Below are 21,964 nucleotides of genomic sequence, written 5' to 3'. Positions count from 1 at the left end.
ACATATTCCAATTGCATAAATATCAAGCACTCTTAGAAGTATGGTTAAATGCAGAGTAAAACCCATTCTAATCTGTCCTAACAACGTGCTTTTGTCCCAACCTCATACTGCAACGGTGTGGATTTCTCCATACCCCACACTAACCATCCTATAGACTCAAGTGAGATTACTGATTTAGCAGCAATTTATGTTGATTTATGTGCACTTCTTGTGGAGGCTTACACCCATTAACAACTGACTTGAGACAATCTTAAACTCATTTCATTTAACACCTTTACAGCCAGTAAAGACTTTCATCTCATCAGTCTGTGCTAGATTCAAATCAGAGCTTCAAAGATGAACTGCACCACCAATTCTTTCCCTTTAACTCTTACAATTAAAGCTGGTTAACAGTACTGGCTAGAGCACCGTTAACCCACAGAAAAATCCAAATAGTATTAGCCTTTGTTTCAATTCTGATCCAGGCCTCCCTTATTTTGGATGCACTAATGTTAATAATGACATAAATTTATTAAAGGGAAAACATCTGCAAATGACATCCCTCTTCATGTAACTGAAAGATCCTATTTATATGCAGAGGTTAAACAAGATGCTCAACAGCGAAAATAAAAATACCACATCAATTGCCGTAAGACACAAATGTCTATTCGGTGTGGTGCTGATTTCCGTTTTCAGCGCGAAAACAATCAGGATATGTTCGAGGACAGTACAGTGACAGTGTGGCAAACTGTCATGTTTTTTAAAAAAAAGACTCTGCACATGCATGAAAACTAAATGATCCTTTATTTACATTCACATGAAATATTTCATATATGCATACAACTTCTTTAATATCCAACATCAGATCAACTGCACTTCTCCTGCCTGATTTTCAATCTTCGCAATTACTGGGCAACTACTCCTGAAATCTGACTGACAGGTTAAAAACTGTCCAGGTGGTCACCCTAAATGTACCTCAGGGTAAAAATACTTATTAATACAGTTATAATGTATATATGAAGGTATACAGAATAAAAATAATTTTGGACTCTCAATCAATTGTTTTGTATTTGTAGCCAATCTGACCAGGTTTATTAAACGGGGTCAACCACCTTGATGGGAGAGGGATAGACATTCCTACGCAAGGAGGAAAAATGCCAAAATAATTTAGCTTACCCCGCCCTGCGTTTAGGTAGGTGCTTATTGCAGATACGTTCCATACTGCACTGAAGATTCAGCAAGGTGGTAATGGCTTGTTTCAAACACTCCCTGTCTTCATCTTCACTTTTCTCCTGTAGTTGCTACAATTTTACACAAAAGTTACAGAATTAAATGCTTGGATATAAAATTACCACCACAGGAGGAAGACCAGGTATCCCATGGTGAAAAATCAACCTGGCAACAATCCCTTTAAAGTCATTTTTGGTGCAATACCAAGGTAGTGAGTATGGGCACGATTTTAAAAGGGAAAAACGGGTGGGTTAGGGGCGGGGTAATTAAAATCACTGTTTTTGGAAGTGGGCAGGCATCCCGGCTAGAACCCGCACATTTTTGAATGAGACTCAGGCAAATCTGCGTGCATGCGTACAGCAGCCATCAGGAAGTCCCCCCCACCACCACTTAAATCCGGCGGGCTGATAATTAAAAGGAGCAAATGTCCCTCAATGAGGTACTTAAGGTAGTTTATTTTGTGTGTATTGGATAGTTAAAAAGATTTTAATGTTGCCTGGGCAGCTTACCCACAGCTTCCGATTCACGCCTGGTAAAACCAGGCGGGAAGGGCCGGATGAGTGAAGAATACACTAAAAAAATAAAATTACATTTCCCATTGCAAACAAATTAAATAAACATATCTTAAAAAACAATGTTGTCTAGACCCTCCTCCACTCTTATCCCGATGTCCGATGTCTCCACTCTTTGCTCCCCCTCACCCCCCCATTTCTATCCTAACTGTCGATGAGGTCTTTCTCTCTTTTGTTTCTCCCCAACCCCCCCCCCACCCCCAGATTTGCAGTTCCTGTTGGCAGCCAGCCTGTCAATCAGGATTTGGCACCTGCAAATCACCCCCACCCCCTGGACTCTTCCCACCAGCATATTAAAATTGTGCCCCATTTGTCTTTCCTTTCCTCCACTGAAAAAGAACATCTCTGCTGGACTAACATCAGTTCTTGAGGAAAGGTGGCAGAAAAACATAACATAATTATTTGTAATTAGGCCTTAGAGAACTAAAAGGAAGCTCAATACAAATGGAAAATGCCAACAGCAAACAATGCACCTTGACAGAACAAGTATTGAAAACACCAAAATCAAAGGGAACTTGCAAAACAGAGGATTCAAGTGACTCGCTGCACACCAGATAACAAATGTCACCCACCCAGTCTGTGGCTAATTCTCTCCTAGACTCTTACAGTAAAAGCTGACTAACAGTACAATACAGGCTCGAACACAGAAAGATCCAAAATTCATTAGTCTTTGTTCTAGCTCCTATCCAGGGTATCTCTTATTTCGGATAGGATAATTTTACACCATAATGGCAGTTTTGTTGTGGATGTGGAAGGCCTCCATCACCAAAAGCAACACCTCTTTTGCTAGGCCATCAAAGAGAACCCTGCTAAATCCAGGTAGAGGAGACAATAGATTCTTCCTGTGAACAAATAAAACCAATTTAGCTTTGTTTAATGGCAGGATACCAGAAAACAAAAGAACTTCAAACCCAATATGGGATGACCAATATAAATTTAGTGTCCTCTAAATTTTATCTTTTTAGTACGTCAAAAAGTCAGAGGAAAGGTAAGGGACATACCGAGACCTGAGCTTCCATGAGAACAATGAGTTGTCAAGCATCCACACTGTTCTGTCCCCGTTTCTAATACTCGGCAGTATGGCCTTCTGCCAGCATTTAGATTCCTCTCCACTCACCCAGCAAATGTTTGGGTGGTGATGAAAGATGCACTTCGCCATGCTCCTTTGGGGTTCCTTTCCTTGGCATTCTCATGCTCTTTAATTCCACATGTTGAAACCCCGGTCACGCTGGATGCTTCTGTGGCTACAAGTATATGCTTCTCCTTCCTAAGTTAGCATGTATGTGAATGAATGAAAAGTCTTAAAAGGATAGTGCCCCATGAATTCCCATTTTGGACAATGGCATATCCATTTGTATATGGAGGATGGATGAGAATGATTCTAACAGTCTTCCACTTATGACACCCAAATTCCATATCAAATCCTGGACTGGCATTGGTTACAGAAGTTAATACTCCTTCACACTAGAGCTTTAAACTTAGTATTGGAAGAGCACTCCTAACTGCACAACATGAATTTTGCTCTTCCCACATGAGTTATCCTAGTGGCCTCTATGTGGAGCTGTCAAATAGTACTGAATTATAAGTAGACATAGAAATTGGGTCAAGACTGCTTACTTATTTCACTTAGCAGCTGCCAGAGAAGACTTGCATCTGCTCATTACCACCTAAATAAGTTGGAGAGAATCATTTAAGCTCTATGTTTTAAAGATCTGCAACATCTGCCTAGCATTGGTATAAGGTTAATACAATGTTATAATCCATTGGCTTACTAAAAGACCTACAGACACTAATAACTGGTGGGAATCAAAGTGGTTTCATTAGAGTCAGGGTGAACTCAGATATATCTCTGTCTGTTTCGCAATCTTAATCTTTTTAGTCCCCTCCTCCTTCTGATCTGTTCTTTCCTTTCCTATTTTTCCCTGATCTTTCGTACAGCTCTTGACCCCATTGTTTTCTTTCCTGCTTCCTCGACTTGTTTCTTTCCTCATGCAAATACTGAGCACAATATGGTGCCAGAGTGTCCCCGGAAAACAGATCTACACTCGCGTACCCCTGGCACTGGGTGGTGTTGGATAGTCCTCAGCACCAAAGGGGGGTGCTGCTGAGTGCTTATCAACACCTAATTTAGGGTGAGCAGCTTTTTTGGGTTTTCAATTTTGCTGTCAATAATATGAAACATATGGTCCCACAATCCTTTAGGGGCATGTTTGGAGAACTCAAAGCAAATGTGGTAGGCAGCGGCGTCATATTTTGACAAGAAGAACTTTATACTTTAATAAAGCCTATTAACAATTATGAATGGTTGGTGTTCACATATTGCCCCAAATGAGCAACCACTTGTTTTGTCCTACTGCAGGTCAATGTTGGGGGCCACATCAACAACAGCAGCCCTGTTATGAACGAAAATTCCAGTTTTTGCATCTCAGACCTCTTTGTTTGCGATCGATTTTGTTTTTGCCTGCTTTGAGTCTTTTTAAAATGGTCACCAAGAGACAGTATGTGATCAGTCAATGGTTATTGCCATTAACTGCTTCATTTTGTACTATTTAAGTGCAAAACATGGCTGCTATTTTAGCATCTGCAAGTTTTTTTTAAAAAAAGGAATTGTTTTGCAATAGTATTAAGCATCTGATCATTTTGGGAATTATGCAGATTTAAGAGTGTTTTAACAAATTAAGTTCACAATAATGCATCTAAAATAGAAAATCCACATGCCTAAATGTTTCCTTTGTTTAAAAAAAAGAATATTTGGTGACCAATGAGAGGTAAGTCACTTACGATTTTTGTTACAATCTTTTTGAAGGCTAATTTAGAGGTCACAAGTCTATATTTATTGGCATAAAACCGTATCCAGAAATATTTACAGCTTGCAAAAAACAACAGGAACTAAGGGTATAAGAAGAAAAAAAGTCCCTTATCAATTTAGTGAAAAAGTCTTTAAGTAGTGTTCTAGTATAGATGCATCAATCTAATGAACTGGCAAAGTCAAAAATGCCTGTGCTACTCTCAAGTGTCTGATCAGAGTAGACTAGAGTAAAATTTGGTTAAAATCTGTTTAACCATTTACATTTTCTAATTTAGTAATTTAGTTTTCAGACAGATTAACAGCACTATAGCATTCATCCCTTACTAAGTACCGTCCAATGTACATGTTTATCTTAGAACTTAATTTTTGCTGAAAAGAAAAATATTTGCAAACAAACAGCATTTAGCAGATCACAATTTCACCTGCTAGGAGATTCCAAAATGAAAATTATGCCAGGTTTGAAACAGTCTACTGTCAGAAGATGGCAGCACTGCTCAATGATCTAGAGACAATTTTAAACTAAATCCAGCTTTATAATATTCATGAAAAAGCAAAGTACTGTATAAAAAAAACTACACTACAGTATAAAATAAATGGCATGAAAGAAAAAAAGTAGATAAATGATTTTCCACTTCAGGACAGCTGAAGATGAACTGATCAATTTAGTAAGCATCCTGTAGAAAAAAAATCATTAATTTTCTTATAATAATTCAGCACGGTTTAACTCAAATGAAAACAGAATGTCTTACCTGCAGCAATTCGAAGTAATGCAAACAATGATAAACTGGAACTAAAAGTAGTTGTGGAAGTACATACTGAACGGCTTCTTTGAATCCTTCAGCAATAGACTAGAAAGCAAAAATGATACTTAATTAGCAATGAAAAGCTCTGCAAATTATTTGCATTAGATTGTAAAACATGAAGAACCATGAAATCCTATAATAAGAATCCTAAATCTGTGAATTTAATCTTATTTTTTATAAATTCGTAACTGCAGATTGACTGGAAAAATTATAATCTACCTGTAATGCTAGTGAAATTAAATATTTAAGACAATCCTTTTATCTTTATGCCCTTTAACCTACTATTGAAGAGGAAAGTTGATCAGGTAATCTCACTGCAACAAAAGGGCAATTCTCACAAAGAATATAGTAACATAAGAAGAGCAAAATATCAGAGGTCAATGTATCACTTACAATGCTAGCCTTCCACAAGAGACAGCAAATCAATAGATTACTTCTGCTTGTAGGTCTACTGCAACCAAAGTTAAAAAACACAACCAAGAGGTATTGAACTAATTTGATCTCTGATTATGATAAGCACGTAGGACCAATGACGAACATTTACCCTTTAGGGTTTTCTTGGGTTGTGCAGTTAGAAGCACAATGGTCACGTTAAGAGATAGTTTTTTTTATACAAAATTTATATAAATGTTTGTTTTATAAAGAAGCATATAATTTATCATTCATCTCAGCAAAAACTGAAATGCACCTCATATAGGATTAATTTGACTCTGCATGCAGCAATAGTTTTGGTCTGCAGATTGGTTTGTGGGGGGAGGGCTTGTGTTGATATCAAGGTTCTCTTCTCATGCTACATAGCTTCTGAGAAATACTCATTTTGTGTGAGGTTTTTTGAATCTCAAGTTTTAAAAAAAATTCCATCTGCAACTTCTCAGCTTGACTGCAAACATCTCAAAAATCAACAGTAATACAGCAATTAGAATTGGGCATCTGGACATAGAGAATCATTCTTCGTTTGGGATTTTTCTACTGTAACTATGGCCAACTACACCATTGTCAGCAGTTTTATTCTATGGGTTTGCTTCCCTCTTAGAGAGAAGTACCTAGCTCTTAGGCAAGTGCTAATTTGTGAGTAAAATCATGCAGATTGTCCATATTTTGGAAATGTACAAAATTGTACTTTCCACTCCACACCTGTGCAAACTGCACATGGGCAAAGGGGGAAACTGCAGATAAATGTGGAAGTGAGCTCAAAAGAGCAGCTTAATAACAAATGAATTATCAGATGTTGATTGTCAGTTGTACAACAAAGAAAAATCTTTGGGAACAAAAGACCAAACTCAGGTGTGAGAGTGCCTCGTACGAGAAGAGAATAAACATAATTTGAAGTGCTACTTCAGAAAAGGACACAAAACCAATACCAATAAGGCTGCAGCAAGATTACATGGCAGACTAAGAAAAGTTATCCAACATCAAACCCTCACTCAAAGACATCAATAGTAGTCTAGATTCACAAAAATTATGAACACTAATAGAGGAGCCAATTGCCCAGCTTCTTGCATCAAACTTTCTTATTGGACTGGGAAAGATTAAAACCAGCTGCTATAAGGACAGCTAAACTACCTGAAGGTACCTCAGCATGCTTCAAATTCCAATTCGTTAGTTAGTTCCAACTGATTGTCAATTTGGAATACTTTGTGCTTGGATAAGCCATGATAAACAGAAGAATATAACATAATATCACCTTCATGAACAATTCACATATCCTGCATTGATCAACCGCACTCCTTTGTTTATCTCTGTAAAGTACATATTTCAAATTTAAAGACGAAAGCGATTCATGTTGTGGAAAATATGCAAAATATCAACACTGAACCACGTATTTGTAACACTTTGTAACAGAAACACAGTTCCGCATGCCTCAACGAGGAAAATTTTTGCAATATCTTTTTATATAGTTACTTTGCATAGACAGAATAATACAATTTAAAGATTGGCTTTGAGCAGCTGTACCTTTAAAGTTAGTTATGGTTAGTGTCATGGGAGGAAAACAATACATGAAACTGTCTAGAGGATAACTAGTTTGTCTAGATTCCCATGTTTTCAAAATGTTAATGCAACCAAATTTGCAGACTAAGGGAGAAGAAACAAGTCGTTATCTTTTATGGCTGACTGTTAAGGAAGTTTCACTCTAGCCAATATTCCAATATGCATTACTTTATGCCTCAGCAGGTAGGAGACCACAATATACAACAGATTGCTTATCATGCCACACCAGTACTTCATATAATCTCTTTGATCTTAGATGTTGAAATCTGTCTTTAGAATCTCAGGAAATTTTATAAGAGCTGTGGTGGTTTTTCTAGGATCTTTAGTTCCTTGTTCTGCACTACCTGTTTTACACAAGCAGTGAAGAGGGGCTCATTGCTCAGTTAACAATTCGTCAGAGACTCAGTTAAAAGATTCCAGAAAGAACCACAAAGACATAGACTGCAACTGTTTAGGGAATATGAATATATTCAGAGAACTGTGTAAGTATTATGTAGGTCAAGTGTTGTAATACTAGCTATTTGCTGTGTGTCTTCTCCTGCTGTGTAAATTATCTTACTTGCAAATAAGTTCAGCTACCAGTTTTAGCTTTAATAATTTGGTTAGTGTGATATTTACCACCTTCTGAAGTGGACATAAGAACATAGTGGACAACTCACGTAGTCTGCGCGAAAAATAGCTTAATAAAAGGGTAAAAATGTATAGGTAGCTTGTTAATGATGTGCACCTCATTATGTCTACTAATTTGTCGTAACACTGTCCTGATGATCACTTTGAGACAGACAGCCTCTTGTAAGGTGGTCTAAAAGGTGAGTATGTCTCTTTTCAACTGGATCAACATGACTAAGTGGGAAGTTTCCTTACAATTAACTACTTTCAGCTTTTGGATTGGTGGTGTGTATGAACTGAATCCAAAATTGTTAAGTCCACTATTTGTTTCCTACATTTCTGCATGACAAAAACTACAAGAAGCACATCTGATAATCAGAATCAAAATGCAACTCAACTACTTACAAAGACCAAGTCCACCCAAGAATTGAATACTGCACTCATATCTGCGGCTACGCATCAAATACCACTCATTTTCACTTGAGCATAACGCAAGAGAAAGCTCATAATTTAATTGATCATTCTTCTCACCTACATTCTCCCAACTCAGTCTCTCTCTGGAGGCAGAGGGGATGGCTGAGGTACTAAATGAGTACTTTGCATCTGTCTTTACCAAGGAAGATGCTGCCACAGTCTCAGTAAAGGAAGATATAGTTGAGATACTGGACGGGCTAAAAATTGATAGAGGTACTTGAAAGGCTAGTTGTAGTTAAAGTAGATAAGTCACCCGGTCCGGATGGGATGCATCCTAGGTTGCTGAGGGAAGTAAGGGTGGAAATTGCAGAGGTACTGGCCATAATCTTCCAAACATCCTTAGATACAGGGGTGATGCCAGAGGACTGGAGAACTGCAAACGTTACACCCTTGTTCAAAAAAGGGTGTAAGGATAAATCCAGCAACTATAGGCCAGTCAGTTTAACCTCAGTGGTGGGGAAACTTTTAGAAACGATAATCTGGGACAGAATTAACAGTCACTTGGACGAGGGTGGATTGATTAGGGAAAGCCAGCACGGATTTGTTAAAGGCAAATCGTGTTTAACTAACTTGATTGAGTTTTTTGATGAGGTAACAGAGAGGATAGATGAGGGCAATGCAGTTGATGTGGTGAATATGGACTTTCAAAAGGCGTTTGATAAAAGTGCCGCACGGTAGGCTTATCATCAAGATTGCGGCCCATGGAATAAAGGGGGCAGTAGCAACATGGATACAGAATTGGCTAAGGGACTGGAAACAAAGTAGTGGTGAGTGGTTGTTTTTCGGACTGGAGGGAGGTGTACAGTAGTGTTCCCCAGGGTTCAGTGCTGGGACCACTGCTATTCTTGATACATATTAATGACTTGGATTTGGATGTACAGGGCACAATTTCCAAATTTACAGGTGACACAAAACTAGGAAGGGTAGTAAACAGTGAGGAGGCTAGTGATAGACTTCAAGAGGATATATTCAGTCTGGTGGCATGGGCGGACAAGTGGCAGATGAAATTTAATGCATAAAAATGCAAAGTGATACATTTCAGTAGGAAGAACGAGGAGAGGCAATATAAAGTAGAGGGCACAACTCTAAAGGGGGTACAGGAACAGAGAGATCTGGGGGTATATGTGCACAAATCGTTGAAGGTGGCGTGGCAGGGCAGGTTGAGAAAGTGGTTAAAAAAGCATACCAGATCCTGGGCTTTATAAATAGAGGCATATGGAAGTCATGATGAACCTTTATAGAACATTGGTTCGGCCACAACTGGAGTACTGTGTCCAGTTCGGGGCACCGCACTTCAGGAAAGATGTGAAGGCCTTAGAGAGGGTGCAAAAGAGATTTACTAGAATGATTCCAGGGATAAGGGGCTTTAGTTACGTGGATAGACTGGAGAAGCTGGGGTTGTTCTCCTTGGAACAGAGATGGTTGCGAGAAGGTTTGATAGAGATATTCAAAATCATGAAGGGTCCAGACAGAGTAGATAGAGAGAAACTGTTCCCACTGGCGGAAGGGTCAAGAACCAGAGGGCATAGATTTAAGGTGATTGGCAAAAGGACCAAAAAGGTGACATGAGGAAAAACTTTTTTTTTTTTAAAAACACACAGCGAGTGGTTAGGATCTGGAATGCACTGCCCGAGGGGGTGATGGAGGCAGATTCAATCATGGCCTTCAAGAGGGAACTGGATAAGGACTTGAAAGGAAAAAAATTGCAGGGCTACAGTGATAGGGCGGCGGAGTGGAACTAGCTGGATTGCTCTTACATAAAGCCAGCACAGACTCGATGGGCCGAATGGCCTCCTTCCGTGATGTAACCTTTCTATGATGCGCTCTTCCCCAGTGCAATATTACTCATCTCTATTTCATCAATACTATGAACTTTCCTCTCTTACTCCTAAATTCCCAAAACACCATGCTACATGCTCTCCTTGTATTCTCTGAGTATCTCTCCTACTCTTCATTCTTGGTGATGTCTTGCACTTCGGGATTTGGCCTTCAAATAGGTTTTCAATGTTATATTTTTTTAAAACTCCGATAAACTAATATTGCTTATAGATGTGGGAGTTGAAGGTTTGCACCAGGATTTTCCAGATTGATTATCCATTTTATCCAGAAACTCCTCTGGGATTTTTTGATGTTTTGTGGCCGTGGACATTTTCACTGCTCATCTAATGCAGTGACACCCAACCTCACAGAGACCTAGCTCCCAAAGGTTATGATATCAAGACCCAATTTCTCTGTAAGCTGTCCAGCCCTAGCTTTTGGCGAAGCAGCCAACTTCCTCCATAGGGTTATTTTTCAACTGTTCCAGTCAATTGTACTGTCATTTCATATATCAGTGTTTGGTGTGGGGGATCTTAGTGTCCAATATGGAGTGAATTCTTAACCAACATCTCCATATTGGGACTACAAACATTCATGATAGTGGAACAGATTTTAAAATCTAATGCTAGACAATTCTGGATCTGATCTTGAAATTACAGAGACAGTTTTTAGACCTGCTGTGGAAGCTATACCATAATTTATGCAAAAGGCACAAAGTATGATGAATTATAAAGTTGCCAAAGCTCAACTGAGATTTTAAAACATAAACAAACACACAAAATTAATTGGTTACTACTCTCTCTGATGCTAGCTAGAAAAAGTGAGCGAAGTCAGAAAGTATTATTAAAAATAGCAAGGAATGCAAAATCATAAAGGACCAAAGAATTTCAAACTGACTTCTCAGTTTTCAATAATTAACACGTTAATACTTGGAATTATTTCACTACAATTAATCTGAACACTGACTTAAGCAGTAATACACAGAGATGAAACCTGGATGTTTCATTAGACCAGTATGTTTACATGTGGGTCTCTTCCAACGATTTAACAAAATTCATGCAAAGAATATGCTAATCCCCCTTAGAACCTCAAATATTCTAATTATTTCACAAGTTAGCTGTTTACTTTTGATTCTAATCAAACCTTTCAACCAGGAACTTCATTCTCAGGTCAGTTTTCATAGCATAACAGAAAATAGCTGTATGATAAAATTGAACAAAAACAAACAGTTTACCTGAAAGTAAAAGGCTACTGGTGGCCTGGACATCAAGTTGTTGAAGTGCTCATGAAACTGTGGTGAAAGAATGTCTTGCGCACACACTTCATACGGGTCAAATACTTGTTCCTGTACACAATAGTTTAACATTGTTTCAGTACATCTCTGAATTTGCTTAAAAGGCTGTCTGTTTAATTGTAAGCATAGTACAACAAATATGCTGTTCATCACAAATAATATTCTGCCGTACAGTTTGTATCCTGAAAGAACAACTCCATTTTAAAAGTTATAATCGGCACCATCACTTTGAAATTCTCAGTTCCCCAAACAGCCAATTACTAATCTCAGTTGTGCCATGGAGGCGTGAAGCAGGGGCCTAGCATTTCCCCAGAGGGAAGGAGGACAAAACATAAGGGAGAAGACTTCCACTGTTCGTTGTTTATAACATAATCATAAAAGTGTTCTTCATATGCAAGTTTATGATTTTGCTATTCTGCCCAGGTAAGTAACATGAACTGCTGTTGTGCACCTCCTTACAGCCAAATCAAATGCAACATTGGTAAAGGCCTGAGGCAGATTACCTGCTTGCATTATTCGTTGAGGTATGATGCATGATAGCCTACAGGTGGATGAGGGAAAAGACAAAAAGGATAGTAACAGAAATGCACAGGACTGGAAAAGACTACTGCAGTCCATCGAGCCAGTCCCAAGGTAGAAGAAATACCAAATGATAATTTCTCTCTCATAGCCCTCAACTAAATTTGCCAAAAAAAACTCAGTGCCCTCTTGAACTGACCAACATTCTCCAGCTCCACTGTATCCCTTGATAGCTACTTCACACACAAGGATCGACTAAATCTAAACTGTCTGTTTGCCAACCTCATTCTGAGCTTAAGTTCATACCCCCGGTTACAGGGTTTGTCATTATGTCACAAAATTTATCAAAATTCTACATTCTTTAGGATCTTGAAAATGTTGAAGATTTCCTGGAGCCGTTTTTGATTTGCATAAATATCCCCAGCTTCTTTACTCTGTCCTCAAGTGCCTAATCCCAGAAACCAATTTAGTTGCCTCCTCTGTACTCTCTCTATAGGGAGGATGTTTACACTTTAGTATAGTGACCAGGACAGTAAACAGTACTCAGTGAAATTTGGGAACTTTTAATCTGTGTAATATTCCAGTCACATCTAAATTTTTTTTAAAGTATCAATATTTTATTTTTAACTTGAAAGAAATCAATATAACAGAATTTCTGACCATGAAGAAAGTGGTGCTTAGAAATGTCTTAGGTATAACAGAAGAATTAAATAAATTTGATTGTCCAAAACCCAGAATGAGTGACAAATGATGTATATAGTAGTTTTGCTGAGTTGGGGAAAATATACAACAAAACAGAGCTTACAAGGGTAAGTGCTATTGTATAATCTATATTTTACAAAGTACACTAGAGAAAAAGCTTCGTTTTTCTGTTGGATGAAGACCATATATCAAAAACCAATGTATGTCAACATACAAAACATTATTGTACTGTACCTCTGCCAGATCTTCAAACCAGCTGCCAACTAATGGGTGAGGGCTGCTTTCATCTGTCATCTCAACAGTATCCTCCATTAAACCTAGTAGCTTTACAGTCAGTTCATGAATATCCAAGATGTTACTGAAGATCACTTCAATGTCCTATCAGAAAACAGAGCATATAGACTTAACATCGCTTGCATATTTAGCCTTTAGATGCAGACTTCAAAACAAAAATCTCACAGGTCAACTGTGAGATAATGAAGAGCAATTAACCACATGGTTTTCCTTCCCAGCTCTCTACCCAGCCATTCTCAAGAATCAGTCACTGGGATGTATTGGATAGTGACAATGAGTAATACGTCCTGTGATTTTTCTTCATTCCAGTGGAAAAGCATATAATTGACAGTCAGCAGCTGCCCCCATGGCACAGATCATAAATCTCATGTGTGGGCAATCAAAAGATACTGAAACACATTTTACCATTTTGCAACACAGTGCCTTGTAGCCTACAGAATTCAAATCTTGGTTTATGTTTACCCATATTTGGAGTCTATTACCAATTTTCAACATAATTTCGCATAAGGGATAATCTAAAAATGGTATTCTTTCCGATTTCAGGGCAAATAATGAAGATATACATGTATTTGTTAATTAATAACAAAAGTATAATCACCATGGCTATTTTGGAATCATTTAACCTATTTGGAAGATCTCAGGTATTTCCTCAGGGAATATTACTATATTCAGATAGAAACAGGTCCAGCCATAATTTCTCTGGTACAGCCATTCTTCTCTTTGGTTTATAAACATGCATCTTTCTTTTAAATAAGCTCTGATCTTCAAGGTCATTGGTCATATTCTACTACACAAGTGTTCCACAACTTAACAGTTTTAACTTGACCAGCTTTGTCGATTTCCTTCCAAAAGGTTATTCTGTCCATAATTTGAATTAAAACATATTAATATGATCATGTAGACACTTTGTGCGTAATGAATTTATTGGCAACATTTCATCAATGCTGTTTTACTTACAGCTCATGTAAACTTCTTGTAGATTAAATCATTAAAATTCAGAGAAATACAACCAATCTTTATACAGATGTTTTTGATGGGAATTAAACTTGTTTCTTTAGATTTCGTAAGTTGAGAGTTATCAATGAAAGCCATGAAAACAGAGGTAGGCTTTGCAAGAGAGAAACGATAGTTTTGCAAGCAAGAACCATTCCCTAATTCAGATCAGTACAAGCAAGATTTTTGGCTTTTTCACAGCAATTTCCCTCTCCCAATATGAACTGAACATTTTCAACAGAGAAAAGCTTTTAATGGACAAGTTTTTCACTTTACTTCATTCAGGTTTAAAATCTTCAATTCCCTTAATCCATCTACTCAGATATTCACATTTAATAGTTTTCTTGCTTTATGTTCTTTGTCTTTTGCTACTTTCAGAATCAGCAATATATTCTGCCATTCTGATGGGCAATTATTTTAGTTACTGCTATTAATGAACACATAAACTGAATATTCTAGTCATTATCAGGGCATATGTGCAAAATTATGAGAACAAAATTTCATGATGAACAAAGGATACTGATTTGAAGGCAATGCTTTAAACAAACCCAAAAGGCAGGAGAAAGGCTAGCTTAAAATTTATACACAAGGAAGTGGTGGAGCAATTACTATAGACAGGGAAGTATTACTGAAAAAGTTGGTGGAACTCCAGTGGAAAAAAACACAAGGCCTTGATGGCTTGCATCCTAGAATGCTGAGTAAAATCAGAGAGGAAATAGCAGAGACACTGATCATAATATTTCTAACATCCGTGGATACAGAAGTTATGCCAGAGGACTGGAGAGGTACCAATGTAACACCTCTAATCAAGAAGAGAGAAAGGGTAAACTGGGTAACTATAGACGTGACAGCTTAACATCTATAATATGTAATTTTCTAGATGCCACAGCACAGAATAAAATTAATACTCACTTAGAAAAACGTGCTGATTAAGGACAATCAGCACAGATTTGTAAAAAGCAAATTGTATCTGACAAATTGAACAGAGTTCTTCAAGGAAATAATGGTGTGTTTTGACAAAGGCAATGCATTGGACTTTGAGTCTATGGATTTGAAAAGACATTTAATAAGGTGATACATAGGATTAATAGAGAAGTGTGAGGTGATACATTATGGGAGAAAGAATAAGTAAAAGGTAATATACACTAAATGGTAAAACTTTAAAACGAGAAGAGCATGGAGATTTAGGGGTTTCATTACAGAAATCTTTAAGTGGGAGGGAATGCTATATAAAAAAAACAATTGTATCAAGGTTTTTAAATTGAACTAAGTACAAAAAGCAGGGAGATAATGTTAAACCTACACAAATCACTTAGAGTATTGCATCCAATTTTGAGCAACTACTTTAGAAAGGTTGTCAAGGCCATGGCGGGACATATTAAGATGATATTAAGGATAAGAGGCTTTAATTATGAGGAGAAACTGGGCCTTTTTTCACTAGAACATAATAGGTTATGAGGAAATCTGATAGAGGTGCTCAAAATTGATAGGTTTTGATAATATAAACTAGGAAAAATTATTTCCACCATCAGTGAGTTAGTAATCAAACAGAGGATAGAACGAAGGATAAGGTTAGAATTGTTTTTTTTAAAATGCAGAAGGTCATTAGCATGTGGAATGTCCTGCTGAAACAGTGGTAGAAGCAGGATGCTCGATAGCTTTTAAAATGGAAGTGCACAAATATATTTGAAAAAGAAAACATTTTTAAGGATGTGCGGAATGGGACGAAGTGGATAGCTCTTTCAGAAGGCACAATGAGTTGAATGGCTTCCTTCTGCACTGTAAAATTCCATGATTCTACATCAATTTAAAACAATGCAGAATATTTCCTCATTAACAGCTGTAAAACATTTCCTCAACTTTAAAACATTTGACAATTTGTCATATGGTGCTCTATAATGGTAAATTATGGAAGTAACTTAAGCTTGCAATTTGTGCCTATAGCGAAAAGAAATAATACACTATTAAAATCTATTCAGTTTACATGAGGAACAAAGCAAGGAAGAATGACATGAGCAAAACTGTTGCACATCAAGATAAACATTTAAAATATTAAAACAGTTCTCTGCTCTATTCTTAGTTCATATAGAAGCCTTAACACATATTTCAAAGCACAGTATGTTTGAAATAAACTTAAAAGGGCAGTCTAGCATTTCAATGCAAATGATCTTTGACAAGGTATCAGCACATAAAAACTTACACGAGCAGTAAAGAGCTTGTTGTTGGATGTAAATGGCTCTCTAAAGACTTTTATAATTAGGTTCAATTCCCGTAGATATTGCCTTTCCTCTGCAATTTCAGCTTTCACCAGGTCATAGTATTGCTGTTCACCTGTGGCATTTGGTCCATCATCTCCCAATGAAGACAGACCAATATCATCCTGGTCAAACATGTCCATAAGGACCTGAAAAGAAAATTGAGCCCAACACTGAGCTATACATTTACTGTAAGAAAAAAAGTTAATTGTATTATCTAAATAATGGTAATTTTTAAAAAATACCCAAAGAATTAATTATCTCCAGGACATCTGGATCAGAAGAATTGCACTCTAGATTCCTTAAATAACCAAGAGACTCAGATAAATATGTTTAGGAACTATATAAACACAGCCACTCTACAAAAACACTGGAGGATAGCAAACATAACACTGATAATCAAGTACATAAATCTAGAAAATATTTCAGAAAGCTTAATATTTGTGATGGAAAAAATACAGTCAACGTTCATCTGGAGTACACTTGGATTTAGAAGCAATGAGCCTTGCCTAGTAAGCTACTGGAATTCTCTAAGAAGGCAACATTGAAAGCTAACTAGTGGATATAATGTACTTGGATATTCAGAAAACATTTGATAAAACTCCACAAGTGAGGCTTTTAAAAAAGAAACTCTGCAGTACATTTGGAAAGGATAGGAGTTCAATGAGACTTGACTTCAATACAATAAGAGTACATGGAAAGGAAGAGCAAGTGTATTTGACTCTTGGGAGGAAGACAGAAAAATTAATAGGAATAATGATCAAAGTAGCATCAATAAAATTGAGACAGACAAGAAAGAGATTGGAGGCTAGAGGCGAGAAAACAAGTTATCTATCAGACAACAAACTTTTTCTTGCATCCTGCCAGCAGTGCAAGAACCATTCCTCCCCAATAGCTCAGTTATTGTATCCACTGAGTAACTGAGCCTTGAAGATCAGGAGGTACACAGTCCGTGCTGCCTTAGTAAATGTCAAATGGGGCACTACAATTTTCCTCCGGGAAGGAAAAAATCAGTTAGGATTTACCTTCTTATCCAGAGCTGAAAGTGTATATGTGACAACTTTCAAGATTAAATTGGATAGATGAATGAAGGAAAAGGCAATGAAGGAAATTGGGAAAAGGTCAGGTAAGTGCGACTAGGACTATTTGATCGCATTGATGGCAAATGTCGACAAAGACTGTTTGGGTGGAATGATCTATGAATTTCTATGTGTAACACTAGCTTTGTAAAAATAGTAAAAGAATTTTATTCTCTGATCAGCTTAGTAGTTAGGCACCCAACTGAATTGTTCCTGCAGCCACTCAAGCAAAATGTGTAAATTACATAATTATTCCCCTACAAAAACAGGATAAAAATCTCATCTACTCATCAACAGCCTTTATGTACTTCTGTTTTATTATTTGTACTTTGTCAAATTTTTATCCACCAAACCTTAGTAACAGTGAGAAAGTCTCAATGAGATAAAAACTCCCTTCCAGAATGTTTAACCACCACAGACTGAATATTGATCCAAATCAGTCTGCTTTGGTTATTTGTTACACTAACCCCTGGTGGTCTTTACCATTTAAATATACTGCAAAATGTATTAATTTAATAAACTGTCAAATTGCTGCTCTTAATGTCCCCCTCAATGTCTTTCAAATCTTCCTTGTTCATTTTTCAGAAGATGCTAACTAAATAACTGCCACCAACAGTATACCCTTTTAAATATCAAACCAATATCAATCAACTGCTTCAGAACCCTTTTGTTTCCTTCTGTTGATTTTCATTAAATATTTTTGTTGAAATAGTGAGATGCATCATAGATAACACTAGTTTTGATAAAGTTACAACAACTTGCATTTATATAGCACCTGAATGTAGAAAAATGTCCCAAGGTGCTTCACAGAAGTGTAATCAGATAAAAATCGACACTGAGCCAAAGAGATATTAAGAGAGGTGACTAAAAGCTTGGTCAAAGAGACGGGTTTTAAGGAGGATCTTAAAAAAGGAGCGGAAGGTGGAGAGATGGAAAGGTTTAGGGAGGGAATTCCAGAACATGGGCTGCTGAAGGCACACCTGCCAATGGTGAGGCGAATGGAGTAGGGGATACACAAGAGGCCAGAGTTGAAGGAACGCAAGATTCATAAAGGGTTGTAGTGCTGGAGAAGTTTACAGAGATAGGGAGCGGCAAGGCCATGAAGGCATTTAAACACGAGAAAGAGACTTTTAAATTGAGGGTGGACCGGGAACCAATGTAGGTCAGCGATCATACGGTGATGGGTGAGTGGGGTAAGGTGCAGCATAGGATATGGGCAGCAGAGTTTTGGATGAGCTCAAGTTTATGGAGGGTGGAGGATGGAAGGCTGGCCAGGAGTGCACTGAAAGGTTAAAATGTTTTTAAAATGTTTGTACTTCCTAATGGCTGACCTCCAAATTGGAGCTACAATCTCAGAGGCTGAACCTAAAACCTGATGGTTTAGCATTTCATCTCTATTTCCTGTAGCAAGTTTTTAAATTTCCATTTCTATTTATTTTTCCATTTTCTTTCCTTTTTTTCCTAAAAGCAACTTATATTGGAACACATTCCACAGGTGTTAACAAGGTGCCCTGTCCAAGCAAAGCTACTTTTTAAATGAGAGAACTTGGATTATGAGTGTCAACAGGCTTTTCAACTGTGGAATGGTCATCTTACAGGGAAGCCCAGTTTTGTCCTCAGATGGCATCAACACATGCACTTTCCAGCAGGGATTATTTAATTGTAATGAAGAGCAGGAAATCTGAACAACTTTCTACTATTCATGAGCCATGTAGTATTGGTTGAAAGATATCTAACTCTTGGCCTACCTGAGATCAAGAAATATAAAGCAACAGTGCTGTATCTCTAACACTTTGGTCTTTCCCCAAAGCTATGCATGTAAAGATAACACAGGTAAGCATAACAGTTCAATTAGCTTGCTTTCAGAGTCACAGCTATGCAGCTCTCTGTTTAACTCTAATAATAATAAAATGGCCTACAACCTTTTTGGCTCCAGAAATGGTTGCACTATCACATTAAATCCACATCTACTATGACCCGGTTCAGTCTATCTCTAAGATGTGACTGGCACTTAGGTTAAGTCTTCAAAAAGAGTCCTCTAATCCTCTTCTGCTCCTGATCACCAGAATTCATCTCAATTTCTTCTTATCCCATGCGTATCATAATAACTTTGCACTATATTGCTTATAACTCAAGAATGTGTGTCATTGGATAACTGACTATAAATACTGCTACGGTTCTCTAAACAAAAACAGAGTTCCATTGACTTTTCCAAGCACATTACTTTCTCTCCTGAAAGCAACTTTCTCCTTTCACTTTCTTTCTAATTCCACTAATTAAAAACCTTCAACTCCTGTAGTACCGAATGCTACTGCTGCCGATCGTCTGGGTATCATCTGGACTGACCCCAGAGGCTATGCTGTGTTAACTTTTGGAAAAGCTTTTGCTTTGGCTTTGGCCGAATGTGGTCAAAAGGCTTTTTCAGGAACTATATTAATCAGAAAATGTTCCACAGTTGAATGGTCAAAGAAGATTATTATTTTTAACTTTGCTTTCCCTTCCACTTGTTTATTTATGGACCGTAGCCTGACCCAGCACTTTAAACACAGAAACAATGTGTATATATGTGACTATATTAAAAAGTGGAGTAATGACCCTATCCTATGGGCTTCATTCTTAATTTTTCCTATAGTTAGAAATAACAAAACATTTAAAAATACTCTAAAATAAAAATTGCAATTTACCCATAAAATTAATTATTGAAAATGCCTGGAAGAAGTCTCCCCCACAAAGACTTGGTCTTATGTCTACAACCTGGGTCTCAAGTTGGAAAATGTAGTGGAACCGTGAATTATACTACACCTGCCAAATTGTGTGTGTATCCGCGTGTGTGCGAGTAAGTGAACTCAGCAAGGTTCCACAAACACGATATGAATTAATGGACAGATAATCTAATGACTAGATAACAAAGAAGGAAATAGAGAATCTTAGAGGGAGCTTAAGCAATGGAGGAAGTGTTTGAGAAATGAGGAGACATTAAGACCAACAGTACCAATAGATGAAGCACTGTGGATAAAGCCATCAAAGAGAAGGTAGTTTCGATGAATGGACTTACAAGAGACATAGAGAAACTGAATACCAAACAAGAGTTTCATTGCCCCATTAACAAGCATGAAAATCAACTTAGTGATTTAACCATTGCCCTATAAGAGGAATGGAGGTTAAATGCACTGACGCTGTAAGCACTGATCTTAATAAGAAAAATATATTAACAGAAATGTAGAATATATATATATATATATAAAAAGGAGTTGACAAGCACAGTTCCTCCTACATTAAAAGTATTTATTCAATCTTTGAACAATCTTTTATTGAAACGCAATAGGATTCAAGCTCATTAAAACACGAAGAAAAGAAAATTTCCCAAATTTCTAATAAAAATTTGAAGAGGATAAGGGACAAAACTACTCACATGGCAGTTCTTCATTAAATAATCAGTAATATTGCTGATAATTAGAATTTTTATGATTATACTGGACTCTACTTGGATTAGTTATTTTAATCTACAGAACTGAGATAGTAAATCAATGCTCACCTTATCTGCACACATTGACACTTTAATGTCCTGTTGTGAAATTTCATAGTGTCGAATATTGCCAACATAGTTTCCAGCCAGTTTTAGGATGTCAGCTGAAATGTACTCCAGCACAGCCACTACATAAAGGGAAACCTGATAATCCGCTTTATAACCTAGTACATCCTGTAAACAAAACAAAATGATGATACAGAAAATTTAAACAAAACAGTCAATGGTCAGATTAGTGCAAATAAATCTTTACGGGCAGTTTTTATTTTTAGTGTCAAAAACCAGAAGATTGAGGGGAAAAAATTGAAGCCCAAAAAATTAGTAAAAATCAGTTTGTATTCAGATCACTAAAACTCAAAAAATAAGCAAGAGACTAACAAAAGGCACAGGTAAGCTGCATGTCAACCCATAATTATTTACACAATTACTTGCATCAGCTCTCTGAAATAGTAATCCAGTTAGGCTCCTTCCCCTAAACCCTTCTAAACTTTTCTCTCTCAAATATTTAGCAACTTCCCATTTTAAAAACTATGCATTCTACTTCCATGCTGTTTCTGGGAGGGTTCCTCTCCCTTCACTCTTTTGGTGGTGATCTTAAATTTATGCCCTCTAGTTACCAATTCACCAGCCATTGGAAATAGCTTGATGACCACTGAATAAATAAGTTAACACAGCTGGGTTTATACTAAGATTCAGCCAAAGTCAGCTGATCTTTATTTACCCTCTAAAAAACCTTTCATAGTTTTGAAAACCTCAATTAGATTCGCCCTTAGCCTTCTCTGTTTACCGAAAAAAAGCCCCAATTTTTTGATTCTTTCTTCATACCTATAACCTCTTATTCCTAGTATTATTCTCATGAACCTTTTCCAAAGCTCTAATGTCCTTCCTATTATGGGATGACCAGAGATGCATGCAATATTCCAACTGTGGCCTTGCCACCAATGTCTTGCACAAATTCAACATAACTATCTTGTTTTCATATTCAATGCCCCTATGTATATACATTTTTAAAAATTAAT

The 21,964-nt window shown here is 37.2% G+C and overlaps 1 protein-coding gene across 3 annotated transcripts in view; it reads right to left on the bottom strand.

Annotated features, from left to right (window-relative positions):
- Positions 1-21,964, bottom strand: part of sos2 (son of sevenless homolog 2 (Drosophila)) — a 98,541-nt gene that overhangs the window by 32,880 nt on the left and 43,697 nt on the right. For all 3 annotated transcript variants that reach the window (XM_067991651.1, XM_067991653.1, XM_067991654.1), the window contains exons 4-9: positions 20,955-21,119; positions 16,286-16,489; positions 13,033-13,176; positions 11,518-11,628; positions 5,340-5,438; positions 1,156-1,280 (exon numbers count right to left, since the gene is read on the bottom strand). In XM_067991651.1, coding sequence (XP_067847752.1) covers positions 1,156-1,280; positions 5,340-5,438; positions 11,518-11,628; positions 13,033-13,176; positions 16,286-16,489; positions 20,955-21,119 — 848 coding nt within the window. The remainder of the gene's footprint in view (positions 1-1,155; positions 1,281-5,339; positions 5,439-11,517; positions 11,629-13,032; positions 13,177-16,285; positions 16,490-20,954; positions 21,120-21,964) is intronic.

Source organism: Heptranchias perlo, chromosome 10, assembly GCF_035084215.1.
Source record: "Heptranchias perlo isolate sHepPer1 chromosome 10, sHepPer1.hap1, whole genome shotgun sequence".
Taxonomy (NCBI): domain Eukaryota; kingdom Metazoa; phylum Chordata; class Chondrichthyes; order Hexanchiformes; family Hexanchidae; genus Heptranchias; species Heptranchias perlo.
This window is presented reverse-complemented; position numbering and strand designations above follow the sequence as displayed.